The sequence below is a fragment of the Amphiura filiformis genome, chromosome 3, assembly GCF_039555335.1.
Source record: "Amphiura filiformis chromosome 3, Afil_fr2py, whole genome shotgun sequence".
NCBI lineage: Eukaryota > Metazoa > Echinodermata > Ophiuroidea > Amphilepidida > Amphiuridae > Amphiura > Amphiura filiformis.
In genome coordinates this window covers 26,012,141-26,033,705 of record NC_092630.1, presented here as the reverse complement: position 1 = coordinate 26,033,705, position 21,565 = coordinate 26,012,141, and the positions used below count along the sequence as shown (strand labels likewise).

Genomic DNA, 21,565 nt, shown 5'->3' with positions numbered 1-21,565 from the left:
TACTGATAAATTTAGCGAGGGGGGAGGGAGGAGGAGATACTTAAGTTGAGACTGAACAAGCGAGAGTGGGAGGGGGTGAGGAAGAAAGAGAGGAGAGGGAGAGACGCAAAGACTAGAAAGAGGAGAATTCGAGAGGAGAGAGTAGGGACGGGGGGACGGGGAGGGAGCGGGGAGACTGATCATGGGGGGGGCAGGAGGAAGCAAAATAGGGAGATAGACATTGATACGAGGGAAGGGCGACACTGCGGCCCTGCACAGGTGCATTGGGGTGCGACATGCTCATAAGCGGACCTTTTGTGATTTTCAACGTTTTTACAGAAAAAGGTGGACCTTTTCATTCGGATTGGCATTTTGTCATTTAATGTGAATCAACTTAACAGTGTCAAACACGAGAGGGCGCTAGACCATTAAAACACCGGTCAGACATCGGTATTCCATAATCTTTTATCTCCAGCTGGCCTTTTAATATTGACACAGGCAATTACCTCTATTGAAATAAGCTGATTGGTACTTCAGAGTTAACAATGAAATCAGATTACAGTAAACTTACTGAATCCCTTGCGTTTTCGTATCTGAACAATAGACTTACGGAAACTGAAAAGATAAAAAGACCCATAGTATTGTACTCATCTACACAAGGCAGCTATATTATATTGCACTCACCCACTGATCACTGAGCAGTCAAATTTGTGTGAGGTAGTTAAGAACTTGGGGTTGATCAAAATTAATGGGGGGAGGAAGAACATTGTACACCAAAAATACATTGTAGTCTTCCAAAGGGCAATCTTTTTGAAATTGTTACTTTCAGGCTCTCACTATGTACTAAGGTCTCCTTGGACAGACCTTGGTCTCAAGGAGATATTTAAAAGGATGACACAGTTTTCAATAAAAACATTTAAACCTTGACTCTAAGTTAAGTGAACTTGTTTACATATATGATACATTTTGTGGGAAATTGAATTGCATGACAGTTATTTATCTAGCATATTTTTGATGTGTATGTTTATTTCGTAGGTTACCTGTATCAAGTGGTACATCTAGGGCAAAATCTAAATCACTGCAATCGTTCAGAACAATCGTAGACACGGTACAAGATGTTGCTGTGGTGGACATGAAACCAGGATGCACTGGAGTGGAATTTGCTTCTGAGAAAAAAAGCAGAAGAAGAAGGGCAAGACCACAATGAACAAAAAACAGGGTAAGTAACTAGCAGTCTTTATGGCTTGTTGGATAGGCTGTTACATCAGGAGTCATGGCATTGGCATTCATTTGGCCCAGGAAGTTGAGAAATTGGCCCAGAAGAATTTGAGAAAATTTGGTTATTTGTGGCTCATTGGGCCAGTTTTGAGGCACAATGTCCAATTTTACCCAAGCTGGATATCCTTAAAGGGAGCACAAATAAGTTAGTCCATATTCATTATATAGAGTTCAAATATTTAGTAGCCCCATTTCCTAGCCCACCCATTGGGCCTAATGTCCATATTTGTCAGAGGATTTGGTTTTTGGCTGATTTGCTCATTTTCTTTTAAAATAAATAGAATGCACGGTATTATTCAAGTATCTAACCCATTAATGTCCCAGATGCCGATTCGCCAGCACAGGTACTGCAGTTTCTTCCAGGAACAGTGATGGACGAGATGTTTGTGGATACCACCTCATCGGAGGATAACAAGTCAGATGATGTCTACATAGTGGATATCAATGGGAACAAAGGAGGTAATGACGCTGAAACAAAAATGACTAGAGTTGGATGCAGGGAAGTCTTGATGAGTTATCAAGTAAAAGTTTCTTTAATTTTGACATTGTTGAACCAGGGTACCTTGAGGTTTTGATATTTAGCCAGTAAAATAAATAAATAAAATGTCGGTTGTTTTAATGTGCACTTCACCTAAGCATCTGCACACTTCAACAATTATTCCGCTGCTATTAGGATACATCGGAACCATTTCCGCTTCACCAAATCCGCAACCGATGCGCAGGTACTCTCAGCGACTTAGATTGTAATTACCCCAGCAGCTCCCCATTTTACACCTGGGTGGAGTGAAGGAATTGGGAATTAAGCTATCTTGCTCAAGGACACAACACACTGGCCGTGGTGGGGCTCGAACCCGCAACCTTTCGATTATGAAGCTCGCGCCCTAACCACTAGGCCACTGTGTTTCCAGTACAGGGCAGGTAACCAATTTAAAGGTCACCAGCCTGACAGAAACTTTTTTACAGCCCATTATACTGGGGTGCAGTGGTATAACTAGGTGGGGAACAGGTGCCCCTCTAAAAATATTATTATGTAAAATCAAGACGTAAAGAATGAAAATTTCTGTTACATCAGCTCTTTTTAGATGCTCTCTCCCTCTAATCAGGACCAAATTCTCAGTAGCTAAGCTTTTGCAACCTTAGAACACCAAGACTGGTTATGCGCCTGTACTGAGCAAGTAAATTGCTACAATCTAAGTTGATTGCCAACTGCAAATCATGCTAGAACATTGCATTTGTTTTGTATTGCAAGAATCATATGCAAGCATTTATAATACTCTTGAAAAAAAATCTAGCCTGGTAGGGCATAGTAATTGTCATGCTTTATAGTATGCTTAGGTGCACCTTGAATTAATCAGTGATTTCTCATCTCTTTGAAGGTAAAACAAATAGAATTACAAAGACTAGAAACCAACTCAAATCAAGGCACCCTGAAGGTTCTTCGCCAAGTCCACGTCATCAAAATAATGCTGCAAGATCATCATCATCTCATCTAAAATCAAAACAGCAGATGCCTAAAAGCTATGAAAAACCATCTCCATCCGATCTACGAAATCAACATAAAAAGCAGACACCTGCTGATGTACCATCAGTATCCCGGCAAAGGGAAGAGGATGCAGCATCCAGGCAGCCACACCCAACACCTCCACAGTTGTCAAGGTTACAACTGGAGGATCAGGCAGCGTTATCTAGCGGCATATCAAGCGAGATGGAGACTGATTTCTCGGAGGCGGATTTGATGAGCGCAGAGAGTGGTGATGATGAAGGAGAGGATTTGGAGGAAGGAGAGGATTTGGAGGAAGAAGAGGACTCAAAGGAAGAGGATAAACCTGTGGCTTATTTTGCTCCGTACAATAAGAAAGGATACAGGTTAGTGGTAATGCTCTGTTAGTTCATGAATATATAAAGTGTTGGTGTATATCAGTTTGTGATGTCTATGACTTGCTCAGCTTTTTCAAGGGACACTTATGCTTAAGATGTTTGTTAAAAATATAAACGGTATTTGAAAGACCATAGCTCAAAAATGTCTGAACACAACTTTCATTCACATGTAAGTTGAAGAGGAACAGATGATCAGTTGGAAAGATATAGTGCATTGGAAGGGTAAAATCAATCACTGGAGATTTTTTAATTAGAAATGTTCAATGAGTTTTCTATTTGATGCATAGATCAAATTGTGAATCAAAATGATCAGGTTTTATAAATGGTAAAGGTACTCGGATTACCTAAGATGCTTTGGCACAGCCTTGACAGTAAATTATATGGATTGTTCAAATAGCATATAGTGAAATGAGCAACTTTATAATTTTAGAAGGCAACGTAAGCTGAGTAGTGATCGGTCCGTCTATGTTGAACAAAGTAATGTTATTATATCGTTAGAATTTGCAAATATTCTGCCATTTTCTCTTTCATCAGGGTTCTGCATCACACCATTCCTACACACTGTGTAACCGTAATACACCCACACTCAGCGCTCCCATTCCACGGCCAAGTGAAGATGTCCGTCTTACACGGAGAGGTCAGAGTTCACGGATGTGTCGCCAATAGCAACTCTTCCCCACTGGTGCTCTACTCTCCTAAATCCACAGCAGCTCTAAGTATAGAAACAACTGATAGACTTTTCAGATTGGAAAAGGAAGATACTGGAGGTCGGCAGGCGCTTAAACACAATTTGGGGCAGTATTTCATGAGTGATCGCGCAGAGAAAATGACGGAAGAAGTTTTGGGAATGATACAAGAACATGGCGTGTCAGTAATTGCAGTGGAATCGCACTGGTCTGATAGGACGGACTACATCACCAGTTTTCCTCCCTATTCAGATTTGTTTCAAAAGCAAGTTTACAAACAGGTAAGTAGATGTGGTCCTGGGTTCGATTCCCGGGCGGGATCACTTTTTCTGCTTGTCTCCTTTATTATTCGCAACGGCGAACCTGGTGAAAAATTATGTTTATTTATATAATTCCTGTCAATCATACCACTGTGGTATTTTTTTACAAGGATAAGATGATTTGTAAAGGCTAAGCTTCTCTCTTTATTTACAAAGTTCTTTCTTTGTTTGTTCGATTTTTATCCTGCAGAAGTGGAAATCTTCAGAAGAAGCAGTAGATATTGGTTTCGTCCCCATAAAACCAAACTCCAATGCAAAGATACTGACAACTCCACCGTTCTATCACACCGTCACTGAGACCGTCATGCAAGCTTTGAGGCAGTCTGGGCCAGGCAGGCCACCTGTTGTCCTGGTGTGTGGATGGAGGACTGTGGGCAAGTCTACCCTGGTTAGATATCTCATCAATTCCATGTTGAGCAGGTAAGTACTTGCTTTTGGAGATCAATCTAGTTTAAAAAAGCGGGAGGGCTAGAAGAGGCTTGACCTCATATATCACTGCGCATAATACAATGTACTTTTGTACTTGATACAAAAATAAAACAAGATCAAAACTACTTCTCAATCAACTGTTGACGTTTATTATTTGTTTTAAAGTAACATCACATCGTTATATAGAAACAACTTAACTTAGGTGAATACATATTACATACATGGATGTCATCCACATAGCATGATTTTTTATTCAGCACTATGAGCATGTGTTAGCGCATGTGACTCCCAAGTCCACTCAGTTGACAGTGAGACAATTAAAGCCTGTGACATCATCCACACAGTGCATCCATAGCAGAGAAATTTATAGAGAAATTTGCATTTTGGTTGATAGTGACTCGTTCTGTCACATTTTTTGGTTCAAATTGCCATTGTGTATTCAACATGTTCAGTAGCAAAAAACAAGGTTGAAATGTGATAGCAATTTTTTAGCATACATACATGTGTTTTTTTTATGAAGCTATTTCATCAAGATCACAGTGCTGCTGTGTACTGGTGCCTCCTCCCCAACCACTGACTTGGCACAGATCATGCCTGTACTTAGATTGTGAACATCATAAGAGCCCCAGAATTGTTTGGGCCAGTCAGATGTTTACCCTACTCTTTTCAAAACTGACTGCAAGCTACATGTACGGGTATGTCTCTCTGTACGTGGGCATAACATCCCCTCCAAGGGACGGGGGTACTCTTATGCTTCATTAACTAATGCTAAATGCGCCATGGTAGGATTGAAGTCCGAAATTAATTAATGTCAGATTTTTTCCAAGTTGCAATTGCTGGGAATTCAACACAACCTCATGCACCAAAGACAAACATCTGAACCATTATACCATGATATCTCATAGTATGGTGAAATAAAGTTAAAACTTTGCTCTATTATAGAGAATGTTGCATTTGGGATATAATGGATTGCTTTTGTCACACATAATTGGTTCAAATTGCCATCAATATCAATAATGGTCAACATGTTATGTTCTGGATATCAGTAGAGTAGATTTAAGAAATATGTTCTCAAAACAAAGTACTTTCTATACAAAATTGTTAATATTGATCATATTAACCCATCATATTTTTTTCTACAGTATTGATGCAGTGTGCGTGTTAGATTGTGATGTTGGACAGACAGAGTTCAATCCTCCAACAATGCTGGGTGTTACCAAGGTTACACAACCAGTGTTAGGTAAGATTTGAAGGGCGTATAAAGCAAAACATATGAATAGTATGGTAGTGATTCTGTGTGATAGTTATATGAGGACTTTGATAATATTGAATTTAAACAGCTTAAACGAGATGTTTTGTCTAACTGCACTACCAACAATCAACAAATAATTATTATTACAAATGTATACAACATGTAAATAACTCCCTCTGATTGGGGCTCTGATTTTACCCAATTTATGCTAAAAGTGCACTGAACCGTTAAGTTAGAAAACTTCACAGGGTGCTATTTTTTTTGCTTTAAACATTCTACGGCACTGATGAAAATATCTTTATCTCTTTACAGGGCCACCATTTACACATGAAGTGAAGCCAGAAAGGTAGGTAATCAATACTTGAAAATAGGCATGCCATGGGACCAGTCACAACAGAGCCACTTAAACACTCTCCCTTTGTGCCTACTGTGACCCATGTCAATAAGCGATCTTTTAACCTTATTCAGACCCATGTCCTTATCTTTATGAATCTTGATGACAAATGGAATCTATTCTATTCTCTTCTTTAGTACCCACCTGAAATCCTAAATGTGTCAAATAAGGAGATCAGGCTTTCTAAGATGGATGGAGTCTATAGTATATCAGATATAAGGCGACGAAAAAAAACCCTGTTCTTACGGGCGGACGTACCTTTCAAGTAGGGTCGGTCGGTTGAGCATTTGTTTTGGGGTGTTTTTTTTTGGAAGCAAACATTTCACCAAAATCCGACAAATCTGAAAAAAATCTGAAGATTTTTTGCAAACATGTGTGATGGATCAAGCAAAATGAGTCGGATGTCAGGAATATTGATTTTGAGATACAGCCAATAATGGTATTCAACTTTATTTTATTGTTCTGAGCAACACTAAAATGGCCATATCGCTGGAACCATAAATCATGATGGGGTTTTCAGCAAAATAAAGCTCTGAGAATGGCTCATGTAATAAAATTGAAAACTACAGTTTGATTTTGATCGACATCAGACTCATTTTGCTTGATCGTATCACATATTTTCTGAACATTGTCAGTAAAAATTAATAAATTGTGGCCCCAAAACGTCTATTTTAGATGATTTTAGCAAAAGTAAAACTAAATTCTTCAAAACATAAATTCTGGTTTGGTTGGTTCTGTAGAACAGGGGTTTTTTGTAGCCTAAGGGTACAAATTGCTCTTAAATGGTTTATTTCAATCCCTGTAGGTGACACAATCATGCTGACAAATGGTAAATAAAACTATCATAAGAATGATTGTTTACAGTATTTTGCAAAGACCTTTCGCCCTGGCAGACCAATCGCATAAAAAGAACTATACTAGAAATTTAAATTGAATGAACATAGCCTGACACAGTGTGATGATTTTTTGCGTACATTGCGTGATGTATGCCAGCCTGTGCGACTGTGTACGTAACACAGAAGTGAACCATGCCAACACACTCCTGATTGGTTAATATTTTGATTATTGTATCCAAGGTTGCGCATTTGTGTTCTAGTTTGAAATATGCGATATACGACCACGGTTGGATCGTGCACAGCTGTTGAAAACTGTGTTCATTCCGTTGAAATTTCTAATAGAGGACACACCTGTGTCGCGCGATGCTACACAGATTGTTCAGCAAATGCGGTGATGATGACATTATTAAATCAGAACCCAACTTTGTGTTTACGGTGTAAACTGCGCCAAATCGGGCAGTAGGAGAGGTCTTTGCAAATATACTGCGCCAAAAAGTATCCTTACACTTGGAAAAATAATCACAATTTCCAAACTGAACCATATTGGGGTAAATTTGTTTTTTTGATAGATACACTATCTAATCCTGCACATTATGACACCACGTTGAATCCAATCAAGAAGTAAAGTTACAAGCAATTGAATAGACAAAGGTCCAGTTTTAAAAGTGACAAACTGGCCTATACAAGGCACAAAAAGATTCCAACAAGCGTAATTTTAATAGACAACACAGTTTCTTCAATGAAGCTTTATTTAAAGCAGTTTTTACTTCTCTATACTTTTCATAACTTTCATTTTATTGTCAGCTGTTTTGTTTCAGTTTTCTTTTGTTCCTTTTGTTTTAAATTAAAGGGTGCGCACAAATTAGCCATTCACCACTCTCAAACCAGATGTCTAGTCCATGGAATTATGAATAGACCAGTGTGTCACTTTTAAAACTGGACCTTTGTCTAATCAAATGCTTGTAACTTTGCTTCTTGAAGTCACATTGGATTCAATGGGGTGTCATAATGTACCGGATTAGATAGTGCATCGGTCAAAAAAAAATTTACCCCAATATGGTTCAGTTTTGAAATTGTGATTATTTTTCCAAGTGTAAAGATACTTTTTGGCGCAGTATAGGTGTAGTGTACAGTCTGAACACATCATCAAAAAGTCACCCAAAATTTATCTTTACTATTGGTTTTTATAGGACAGAAAACTACTGAAAGTCACAGGGACAAGTGTTGAAAAGTTGCTTAATTTTTTATTCACCGTTAGTTTCTACAGGATAGGTAACAGTCAAAAAGTCTGTGAATAATCTTCAAAATTAGTAGTAGGTATTAACAAAAAAAATTGAAAGAAATTATTTGGTGCCCTGGTGGGAATAAAAGGGTCAACAATTCAGTGAAATTGAGATGAGACACACATTGTTGAAAAAGTCTTTCAAAAAAACAACAACAACCTACTGGGCAATGGGTTCACAATTGAAAGGGTAAAAAAAAATTGAATGTACTTCAGCAAAATGCTTAAAGAAAACCCCAGCTATTAATCATCAATCGTGTCCTACAAAATAGTCTCGGAATAAAATAGTCTCAAAATAAATCCAGACCGCTTTCTTGTGCTACTTTGCCACTTAAAAGAAACATGCATCTGGGATTGTATTTTTAAATCTAGATAAACAAACTTTGAAAAGTTTGTTTACGTAGATACTCATTTTAAAAGGAAGTATAAAATCAAAGTCAATGTACTATATAAACAGATGTGATTATTCCACACTAGTTCCCTCGACATAGCCATAGTTTTGTCTTTACTTGGATTTCATTTCAAGTTTGTTTACTACCTATATCCATTCAAAAGAAAGAATTTGAAATCCATACACCCCTTATAGAAGACATGACCTCCACCACACAGGGAGTGCAGATTTCAAATGGAGTCGCCCATTCAGGTAAACACCGTGTGAAATTCACACTCCTTCTGTGTGAGATTAAGCTCATGTCTTCCACAGGGGTGTATGGATTTCATCTGGAATAGCCCAGTTTCCTCTATAGCCATCAAACAGAAGTATGGCTATGTGATAGTTAATTTATTTACTTCCAGTATAAACAAACCAACAAAGGTCAGAGTTTATTTCCTATTTGCAAGTGTAAGTTTATGTAGCATTTACGCAAACGGAAATGTCAATACTTGTAGTTAACTTCCCCTACGTGAATGTTGTATATTATACTGCCAGTCAAAAAATCCCACATGTCCCATAGGGTCTATTCACCTAATAATAAGCATGATAAGCAAAATAAACTGAAACTGAAACTGAAAAGCATGATAAGGGACAAAATCTCATCTAAATTGGTGCTAGTGATGATCAATTTTAAAAGTTAAAAGATTCTGCACGTTTGTCAATGTGGGTCATCACAACTAATTATGATTGCTTCATCTGATGGTAACAAATGTCAATTAAACATTGCAACATCAACTAATCATTGAAACTACACCCAGTCTGAGTCAATTTTTAAGCACACTACATTCATTGTGGAGTGGTTGTTTTTTTTTGACAGGGAGTATATTACACACAGCAAATGATGCTGCATGTGTCCCAATTATACCATGTAGAGCATATAAAAGTTCGAAGCCCCGTGCATTTTAGAATCAAAGCGGCTAGCTAGCTAGTACATGGTCATTGTGCACCTGTGTATCACTGCTCAGGAGTAATAACACTAAAACACAGACTGTTACAATTCTATAAATCTGCCTATGAGTAAATAGCACTGTGTCGGATTAAAGCAAGGCGAAAAACAAGGATTGTATTATTTCCTCAATCAGCACCACTGCAATTTCTTTGCAACTTTTTAATTATCAACCCAGCATCGGACATTATCATGGCTGTGTCTATGATCAAGCTTGTGCTCATCTTCTCCATTACCATGGTAACACTAGATAATGTTAATTGTCAACTGACAATCAATGTAAATGGAATTCAACAGATTATCTCACTCCTGGAAAATGTCAACGATACTTCAGTAACCTCATCTTCTGTTCTTCCACAAATGCAAAGTTTGTTGAAGAATCACAAATATTGCAGAATTTGACCAATGGCTTGCTTAAGAACAACACCGACACTACAGATGAGATGGTGGATATTCTGCGACAAATTCAGGAGTTCTTGCAACACGAAATGGCAGTGCTTCAGTTTCAAACAGTAGCAGCTCAAACTCAATCTTCAGACACCCTGAGTCAGATGGCTGCTACTGAGACTCGGATGGAAAACACCCTGAATCAAATCAGCCAAACGCAGATTCAGATGGCAAATACATTCAGTCAAGTTGCGACACTCCTGGATAGGCAGAGTCAACAACTGCACAATGTCACATCAACCATGAATAAGGTAGTGTCTGTACTGGAAAACCAGCAAGAGACTCTTCAGAACATCTTCCATGCTTTACCAATAACCACCAAAGCACCTCTCTCCACAACAGCTTTGTCCATACAAGACTGCTCCCATCTGCTTACTCATGGCAATTACCCTTCTACGAAATCAATATCGGTGACGGCTTATTATTTGATGTATACTGTGAAATGGACACAGATGGGGGTAATTGGACTGTATTCCAGCGCAGATTTGATGGCTCTGTGGACTTCTACCGTAATTGGACTGATTACGAGGAAGGCTTTGGCAGCTTAGATGGCGAGTTTTGGGCGGGACTAGAATTGGTACATCAACTAACAAGCTCTGGATCTTGGGAGTTACAGGTCCAACTAGAGGATTTCACTGGTGGTACGGCGTATGCAAATTATCCGTCCTTTAGCATTGGTGATGCTGCATCAAACTACACACTTCACTATGGGTCATACAGTGGCACTGCTGGTACATATGGCTCATTATATTATACTAGTAACAATAGACCTTTCTCTACCAAAGATAGAGATAACGATGCCAAAAGTAGTGGTCACTGTGCTCAAGACAGACAAGGTGCCTGGTGGTATGGTAACTGTGCTTACGCCAACCTCAATGGTAAATATCTTGGCGCAACAGGAAACGGTCCCACAGCAATGTACTGGTACCACTGGAAATCATCAAGGCAATCCCTGAAGTCATCCACCATGATGATTAGACCTGTTCAATAGATTAAACATGACACTAATAATAATTATATGCAGTCATTTATACTTTGCTAAATATGTAGTATTTTGATGCAATCTAATCATCTTGAAGTATATACATTGGGCTATTCCAGATTAAATCCATACACCCCCTATGGAAGACATGACCTTTAACTTCCACACAGGGGGTGTGAATTCAAATGGGGTTACTGAATGAATGGGTGACTCCATTTGAAATCTACACTCCCTGTGTGGGAGATTAAGGTCATGTCTGCCATAGGAGGTGTATGGATGTTATCTGGTATAGCCCATCATAAGAATTTAGGGGAAACAAATCAAGGGCTTAAAACCAACACTGGATATGCCCAAAATAGATGCTTTGTGAGTTTCAAAGTTTGATTCTTTCTGAAACATTTTAAAGTTCATGTGCACACAAAAAGTTAGACCAGGTCTAACTCTAAACCTGGTCTAAATATGGAGATTAGTCCTATGGAGAAGGAACTTTTTGGTGCTTAGATACATTATAATATTGGAGATCCTGTTAATAGCAAATGCATGTAGCTTAATATTAGAAAGCTGCAGTTTAATTTTTGGACTGCTAGGAGTAAAAAAGGAAAAGAAAAGATAAAGGGATCCTTCCCTTAGTCTAACCTCCATAGTTTAATCAGGTCTAAAGTTAGGGTCTAACTTGTTTTGTGCATACTTACCTAAGGGAACAAACCAAAAGTTAAATGATGTTCTATACATGTAAACATTTCATTAGGAGGCCGACCCCTCTCTGAAACAGGGTCATTGTAGTTTTCCTCTAATATAATGACTTCAAACTTTCAAATGAAATATTATTGTGACTTTCTTTCATCTACCAATTATTTTGTTAGGATAAAGGATAATGCTGCACCCTTTATTTCTATTCTATTACCACAAAATAGTGCGATTTTAAAGAGAAAATGTCACCTTTTTGCCCTAGTATTTGAAGTTGTTTACCTCAAAGTGGAGCACATACGCGTATCCAAAGCGTAAGTGACAGCGAGCATTGCGGAAATATTGAACGCATAAACAAGCGTAAGGCTTTGCGTAAAATGTGTAACAGCGCTAGTATTCTGCATCGCACTTTGCTGTGCGCTGTTATGCAAGAAGAACATGAAGTTCGTTACCCTGGCCACTTTATTGTTAATTAATGGTCTTTCACGTGATGCATTTCAACAAATCACAGTGCGCGATTTTGAATAATGGGTCGTGGAGGTAATAGAATTTGAGATAAAGGTCAAATATAACGAGAATAATAAGAAAAATGTGCTCCTTTGATCATTGTTACAAAAATTTTACCTTGTAATGTTTAAAATAGGGTGTTAATTTAAAGCCAGTAATATAAGGCAAATGTCGGTGGGCTTAACTCAGAAAGTACAAAAATGGCATTACTGGCTTTTACATCTGAACTTTTCATATACCCCAACTATAGATGAGTTAACCTCAATGTTTATCAACAAAGACAAGGGACTGGTATATCGATATACTTGAGGGAACCCCATGCAACCACTACACTGTTCAATAGCCATATTGTGATGTGGCGGGAGTTTTAAAAACATGAGCCCTGATAGCGCATGCATACTGCCAGTCAAAAAACAATGGAAATTGTGATGATGTGTGCGCACGCATACAGCCAGGCATTGAAGTCAGATGTCAACTCATCTATACTTTTATACCACGTACTGTTTCTATGTGGACATTTGTAGTCTTTTTCACCATTATATGAGGACCCTCTAGCTCTATGTGGACATTTGGGAGTATGTGGACATCATTTATGGGAACAAAAATATATTTAGTGTGAACTTAAAATTATGTGGCCCTATATATATAAATTTGTCCACAAAAATATATATATTCTCTTTCTCACTAGATGGCACTATACCTACTATATAAAGTCTGCACAAAAAGTAACTCAGCTGTTATATATGCGCCTATAGATTCGGAACTAATAATTGTTTTCACAATATTTCAACATAAAAAGAAGGATGATTTATTTACGCGCATTTTGATACCCCATTTGTCCAATTTTGTTCAATATTGACAATACAGCAGTGTTTTGAAAGAAAAATACCCCAATTTAAAAGTTGCAGTTATTTGTATTGATTTGAAGTAACCGCGAAGATAATGGCGGGCTTTTCATGTTTACAGTGCTGGCATTATAACCATTGATCGCTGTAAACTGCAACTTTTAAATTCGGGTATTTTTCTGTAAAAGCACTACTGTGTTGTTAATATTGAACGACATTTGAAGAATGGGGTATCAAAATGCGTGTAAATAAATCATCCTTCTCTCTATGTTGAAATATTGTGAAAACAATTATTTGTTCTGAATCTATAGGCGTATTTATAACAGCTGAGTTACTTTTTGTGCAGACTTTATATAGATAGGGTAGCGGTAGCCCTATCTATAGTGACATATACATGTATAACTAAAGGATATCATTGTCCCCACAAATACAGAGATATATAGTGTCCACATAATTATTGGTATTTTTGAAATGTCTACATAGAAACAGTGGTATGTGTATATGTACATAAAAAACAGTTGTCGGTCTTCGTTTAATTTAATTGGTGCTTGCCTGTGTTATATGAGACAATAGAGTACAGCTGGGTGCATGCTGGGTTGTGTGTATCGATTGCATTGCATGTAACATGTATAATATTCTCAATCATCCAGGAAGATAAATCTTTGGAATAAATTATAAATCTTTGCTGGATATGATGTGATACTGTCATGACTGTACATGTGTAGCCATCAAAAACAGGAAGTCCAGGGGCAAAGATTTTTTATAAATTCCAATTGCGTGTAACATGGTATGCACCCAGTGATCTTGCTCTGCAGTATTTTGTGAAGGACTCCATGATTGAACTTAAAATGGACATAAAATGTGGATGTAAAATAAATCCAAACATGATTTTACAGTTGATCTGGTTAATAATAAAAGTATTGTGTATCTATCACCTGATAGAACATGGAGATACTATTATTTGTACATGGAACAATGAGGCGGAGTCTGCTTCCTGTGTTCTATCCGGTAATAGTTAACATGGCTGGGTGTCACAACAATACTTCTCTAATTGTTACTTGTATTTACATTTGTATCTGTCTAATCACACATCCTGTGTTCTATCAAGCAATAGATACACAGATATACATACTTTTCCGAAAATATTCTTTTTGGATAGTGAAAAGGTTGTTGGATCATTTGTGAAATCTATAATATATTTCAATACAATAATGTATTTTCCAAGTCAATTGCCAAAACTGGCAAAAAATAAAAACCACAACAAATGCAAATGTTTTATTTGAAATTTGTTTTTCCTATATTATTCAGCGGTGTCTGTGTGCTCTTTCTGATTATCGTGTAAAAAGAACTAGGTCATGCGATGATGCACAGCTTGACTAGCGAATGAGGTGCCGATGTGATAATGATGTGATTCAATTAACCAATCATGATCAGAACCCCACTTCAGTGTGTGTGTGTGTGTCCGGAACTGTATCTGGGGATTTGTTAGACCTACAGGGACGCTACTTGGTGGGAGGAATGATATCCAACTGTGCTCTGTGACAGTCTATTTTTGGTGAAAAATATGCAAATTAACATAGCTAATTTGCATAATTTATGCAATAATCATCGCAAATTGATAGTGGAGTTTGTGGACAGATTATCTCAAGATCCGTCAGGCATATGGTAACAAAACCTGGTTGCAGGAACGATACACACTCATCTTTTTAATAAGTACTTTCAAGGATTTGAAAGTCCACTTAGTCCCACAGTCAAATACCATGAACTTAAGAATTCCAAAATTCTGATCAAAATGACTTATTTGGACACATTTTTCAATCTGTGAAGCAAGGTAACAACTATTTTATGCAGAAAATGAGTGCCTTATACTATGGTGCCTTTACTTAACCTTGAATACTCTTGTGATTTTGTAGGATGTGTTTCTTTGGTGATAGCAGCCCTGCCAGTTCACCATATGTATACCTGAGTGCAATCAAGTATCTCTACCAATATTATGTCAATCATTTACAAGACTTGCCGCTCATTATCAACTGTATGGGATGGATGAAAGGTAAATGACCAATCTAGTCAATTAATGACAGGGCCCCAATGATTTGTATGGAAAAAATGGCAGACTGTGAGGGGGGAAAATGGCAAATTGAGCCATTTGCACAGAAAAAGAATGAATTGTGCAGAGGAAAAAAGATATTGTACAGACCACATAACACCGTGAAAATCATTGGGTCCTACAATGTACTTACCGATCAATGGAATAGCCATCAGCTTTATATCATGTAGGCTATACTCCAGTGCTGTGATGTGTGTAATGTGCAAGTATGGATGTTTTTATATCCTAGATAATGAAAACGGTTGTGTCAAAGTGAGTTATTAGAAATGAATGATATTCTCATGTGTGTTTCAATATGTATATATTTTGAAATAATTTGGAGACTGTATTGGAAGAAGTACTCAAGTGTTCAATGATATTTCTACTAATAAAATCAGGGAATAAATAAAGATTGGGAAGTGTCACTCTATATAAAAAGTAATACAACTATGGAAGCCGCCATTACCTTGCCATCGCGTAGGCCTGGAACACTACCAGCGATTTCTACCGGCTGTATCGCGCCCGTGCTCCGCATTGCAGTAATGAAAATATCCCGTAAAATCGTTGCTTGCTGCATCCACGGTTAGACTTTTTCAAGCCTGCTACAGTGCATTTTTTTCAAATGTTGAACAGCTTTTTTAATACTTTTAACTATATTTTTAGTGCATCCATGAACCTAATTTATCAAATACATTAAATCAACCAACAATCCCGCTATCCGGGCCAAGATTTATAAAAGAAAAATACTGTTTCAATCACCAAAATTAACCTAAATTTCGCGCATACACATAAGACTTGTCGATAGTCTATTCAGATATCGTTGTCAAGCTTGAGGTGATTGACCCCCAATGATTGACAGTTGGGAACGCGTACTGTACGCAATGCTGAACGCGTAGCCATGGTAGCCGGGTACTTAAGTGGGTGCTAAAACCTCAAATGGCTATCTCCATGCGTGTACCGGGGTTGTTAAAGTGGAACCAAAACAACAGCGGGAATCGTGTGTTAAATCGACATAGGAAAAAAGCAGGAGGGATCAGTGAAATTTACTGTCAGCCCTCTGATTAAATGGTCCAATCTTTTGAAAAAATTTATGAGTCGCAAACATTTTTGTCTTCAAATATACTTGCAAGTCCAGATGACACAAAAGGAGTGAAGTTTCTGATCTACATATATTATTTTTAAATAAACATTGGTTACATTTTCTGAGAACATAAGTTTTGCACATTAACTTCTTCTATTGCAGTCTTTAAGTGTGCTTTATTATAATTTCAATTTTCACAGAGCCTAAACTCCATTACATTAGAGACATGTTCCATATACGTATAGTTTCATCAAACTTAACCAATCTGTACCCAATGCTTGTCCACATTAAGGTCTAGGCCTGAATCTTCTCGTGGACACCATGCGACTCATAGAGCCATCACACGTCATACAACTCCTACCAACCCCAGAGCCAAAGAAACCGCCAATATTAGACAAGAAGTATGTACAACAAGCCCGGGGATGGTCAAGAAAAGGCATCACAGCACTTATCAAGAAGGGAGAATGGAACCCGGAGTACATGCTGATTCATACACCATGGAATGCTGTTGAAAAACAGTAAGGAACTTACAATATCCTACTTAAAAAAAAAAAAAAATAATGGTTTGTCTCAAAGCTCAAGTTTGAAAACAAATGCGAAATGCGATTTTTTTACATACACATTTTTTTATTCCCGACTTTTTTCATGGTATGTGGAGAAAAAAATCTGATTTTCACCAAGTTTTTCCGGAAAAACTTAAAATTTTTTTTTTTTTAAATAAAAAAAATTCCTCATTTCTTTTTTCCCAATCTCACGATTTTACAAATGCACGAGCGAGCTTTGAGACAAACCTTCTTTTTTTTTTGGCCTTAGTGTATTCGGGGGTGGGGGTACTTCTATCAGTGATATTCTAATTTTGATTTCAGACTCCACATGCTGTGTTTTAAAATCAGAGCCAACGATTTTTGGCTTCCATTGTATAACGCCGCTTGACGTTCAGTCAATTAAACTCGGATACGGCTTGTTTACGATTTGTCATAATTGAAATTTCTAGAAACACAGCGTGCCCAATGGTTAGGTTTCACCTTTAAACTTACAAACCACCTCGACAGTTAGCTCTTTGTAATAGGAAACTTTCCTGGTTTCTGCAGTGTAAAAGTACCAACATCATTCACCATTTCTTGCAATTTCCTTTATTCCAACGAAAGAACCACATGAATCGGCCTCCCTGTTATATACTACAATCAGGAAGAGCCATTGGGAGATTGATGGACATGATCATCAGTTGTAAACTATAGAGGCTGTTAGCGTGACGTCATATGCCGCCATCTTGTGGGTACACGCTGCGATGGTCGTTCGATCTCCATGCATGATGATGAGTGATAACGGCTGCGTGGCAAGCTGCACCCTGTGCGTAGTGTCCGACGCGTGAACACGCGTATCATTTGTACCCACAAGATGGCGAAAGGCTGACGGCCTCTATTAACCTTAATTCTGACACACACAACTATAAATTCATGACTGAAACAAAGAATTAATCAAGGTGTATATTTGTATTTCTTGTGTACAGCGGCAAATACAAAGCGGCAAATCGTCGTGAGCTCTCACTGCTTGGCTATCTAAGTCAATTCATGCCTCCCAAGCTGAAATTCCTCAACCCACAAGCAATGTTTGACCCCTTGCCAGCAGTGGAACCCTACTCTATATCATGGGGATGTGTTGCAGTTCATGTGTGTAATGCAGATGTACCACCAAGCCAGCTGATGTATGCATTGAATGGTAGTGTAGTAGGCTTATGCAAAGCCGATAGGAGACAGGTTAGTTGAAGTAATTCAATTTTTGGCCATTTGTTCTTGGCTTATATATAGTGTTTTACTTAATAAGATCCTGGTGGTGGATTTTTGGAATGAAACAGGCATCACATATCGTAACTCTAAAGCTGAATTTATACTCCATCGCTAAGCGATGAGAGATTGGCCATTGAAGTAGCACGCTTTTCCCAACACAACAAAAAGCCCTCCACCTCATTAACTAAAAACCAATCGCTGAGTATGTAGTATAAATTCAGCTTTACATTGAATTCCTATGAAAGAGTTACAACGGGTTGAGGACTTACAATAAAAGAATTATAATGGGTCGATGGATGGTAACTCTTTCTGAAATTACCATATTGTAAAAATTTGGTAATAAGCATATGTGCCTATTAACGGGTTGCTCGGACAAGAACAAATTTTTGGGGTAGTTTGTTTAACTTTTTGATTTCTTTTCTTTTAATTTACAAACTACCCAAAAATTTGTTCTTGTCCGGGCAACTTGTTAATAGGCACATATGTGACACGATCAAGGGGAATGAGTCACATGTCGATCTTGGTCGAAAATGAGTTTTACATGTTTCTTCATGATTGCCTAATTGAATCACATTGTGACATCTGAACCTTTTTTTGCTGAGCAAGGAAAATCGCAATCATATGGAGTGTTCATTGTTCTATTTTGTTTTTGTACTTATATCTTCAGATGGTGTCACTCAGTAGTTATGCAGAAAATCTCCCGAAAGTCTTCCGATCAACTCCAGTTTGTGAATGCCTTGGACTTGGTAAGTATATACGTAGCAAACATTGCACTTCCTTAGCTGGGATTTTACTGCAAACTCTCTACATACATATCATGATGATTGGTAAATATTGTAATCATTGATTTTATAGATGTGAAAAGGGCCGGTGGCCTATATTTACAATGTAATAAAACTCTCCTTTTGGGGAGGCTGAACTGAACTGAAATATCATGATGATGGAGCTAGGGCCAAAGCACTCATCCACAGAGGAGAGAGAAAACAGGCTGTACCACCAGTCAAAGTCTCTGCATCACCCGATAATGAGGGCCGATTGTTCCATGAAATGCAACAGACGAGACTGCTGCACAATTTCCGCGTATTTTCATGGTCTATCGCGAAAGCACGCAACGCTCTATCGCATATACGCAAAGGCACACAGCGCTGTCGTGATTGTTAGACACGGCACGATCGAACAATCTGCCCTCATGAATATGCGAGAAATCGCACTATACAATACACGGGGACTTTGACTGTTGATATATGGTCTGTAGTAGTCTGTGCACTCATCCCACCCACACCCATAAAGACTGAAAGAACTGGACCACAGGATGTAGTATAACCTGGGTTTTGATAAATCCTAACATCATCAAGACTGCACCCATCCTGTACAAATGAAGATGCAGTTCAAGCCAGGTAGCGGCCACACCCGGATATGGTTTTCAATCTCAGTGCACCAGTCAATCTGGTGTAAAGGCAATAAGGAGTAGGTCAAGTTGTCATCAGTCGTCTTTGTTTCCAGACTTGCACTGAAACAATATTTTGGGCTCATTGAAAATAGCACACTTACCTTTTTATTGTTAACTTTTAGGTATTATACGAGGGATAGATCCGGTCAGCAAGAGGTTCTTCATTCTTACCCATCTGCCAGAGACTACACTCATAGATGTCAACACGTTATTGAAAGGGTCACTGGTGCTCCCAAAATTTGTACTTCAACAGGTAGGTCTGTTTACTTGAAAATGCACAAGCATACTGACCAGGTGGTGATGGTCAGTGCTGCATTAATAAAGCTTCCAAGTAACTCATTTTTGTAAATCTATAAGCCATCAAAGACCAAGCATATGGGTGGTTTACACACATTGACCAAAGAAATTACCCGATTAGGTGGATTAATGCCCCCAATACCAAGTTTTTGGGTGGTTTTATACACATTGACCAAAGAAATCACCCAATTAGATGGAATAAAGCACCTAAGACCAAGTTTTGGGTGGTTTTACACATATTGACCAAAGAAATCATATCACCGAATTAGGCCAAAAAAAAATATGTTTGTTTGTCCACGTCCGACCGACCGTGTACCCTGGTCCCGACCGTGTCTTTTTTTTTTTTTTTTTTTTTTTTTGGCCTTAGGTGGAATAAAGCACCCAAGATTTCAAATGGAGTCCCCCAGTGAGGTAACCCAATTCACACTCCCTGTGAGGCCGGTCGAGTGCAGATCCGTCGGAACACGCTTTTCAATACGGGATAAATGCTAACCTCATCGTGATATCATCCAAGCAGCAAAGTTAATTTCCCATTGAAAAACCGTTATCCGACGGATCTGCAGTTGACCATTCTGCTGTATAGAAGAAGATTAAGGTCATGTCATCATAGGGTGTATGGATTTCAGCTGGAATATCCCATTTTGAAATGGCTCCCAATGATTTTGGCTCTGACATCATGGTGTAAAAAATACTATGTATATGCATGTGTCAAAACAACCACCTTGCAATCTACCAATGATTACTGGAGAAGGAGCTTACAGTAGTTTTTTTCTTTGCTCTTTCTTTCTTATTTTTAGGGTCAGAGGAAGGGAGTCGTGCCGTATGTGACATCTGAATTCCCACATGATGTGACGGGGACCGGATCTATTAAAGTGAAGTACATGAAGCCACCGACAAAGTGATAAGCAGTATTTACACATGTAGCATTACATTGCCATTATTAATATTGGCCAAAAAAAAAAGGTTTGTCTCAAAGCTCGCTCGCGCATTTGTAAAATCGTGAGATTTGGAAAAAAACAAATGCAGAATTTTTTTTTTATTTCAAAATTTTTTATTTTTTTAAATATTTTTTCCAGAAAAATTCGGCGAAAATCAGATTTTTTTCTCCAAATACTATGAAAAAAGTCAGAAATAAATTTTTTTTAAATCGCATTTCGCATTTGTTTTCAAACCACTCGTGAGCTTTGAGACAAACCATTATTTTTTTTTTTGCCTAATAGTACCATGTTACTGTAAACCATCACTATAGAAATCTGTGATGCAATTTCGCAGCCATTGCAAAGAGGTATTTTGCACTGCAAGCAATATTAGAGGTGCCCTCTATAATCAGTATAATATAAAGGGATGGTTTTTAGTTATATGCTGTTCATCAGTATGGAAAACCTGTCAACCATATGATAATGCTGCATAAGTCAACATTATTATAGAAGTGTATATCAAAGAACAAATGGGCACTATATGGTGTCCAAACAGTTATGCATGTAATGAATGTGGTGCTATTTAAAATGTTCTTAAGAGCAAAGGTTGTTTGTTTACATAATTATGTATAAATTGGGCACATCTTTTAGCTATCATTAGCAAAAGACATAAGTTTGTTTGATGAAATAGTATACAAATAATTAAAACTTATGAGTGCATAGGTTAGAATATTTTCATGAGGTGAAAGATGGAGTGCCATGTTGA

General features: G+C 38.0%; 2 protein-coding genes across 2 annotated transcripts; both read left to right on the top strand.

The window, feature by feature from the left end:
- Positions 1–1,182: 1,182 nt before the first annotated feature.
- Positions 1,183–20,862, top strand: LOC140147150 (polynucleotide 5'-hydroxyl-kinase NOL9-like). The gene is made up of 13 exons (XM_072168930.1): positions 1,183–1,198; positions 1,582–1,716; positions 2,634–3,123; positions 3,670–4,102; positions 4,332–4,561; positions 5,713–5,810; positions 6,135–6,168; positions 15,095–15,231; positions 16,641–16,866; positions 17,859–18,105; positions 18,803–18,881; positions 19,708–19,838; positions 20,680–20,862. Exons 1-13 carry the CDS (start codon positions 1,183–1,185, stop codon positions 20,782–20,784), a joined length of 2,361 nt encoding a protein of 786 aa, XP_072025031.1. The 3' UTR covers positions 20,785–20,862.
- LOC140147815 (fibrinogen C domain-containing protein 1-like) lies at positions 9,906–14,531 on the top strand. Its single transcript, XM_072169563.1, has 2 exons — positions 9,906–10,080; positions 10,412–14,531. Exons 1-2 carry the CDS (start codon positions 9,906–9,908, stop codon positions 11,149–11,151), a joined length of 915 nt encoding a protein of 304 aa, XP_072025664.1. The 3' UTR covers positions 11,152–14,531.
- Positions 20,863–21,565: the final 703 nt, after the last annotated feature.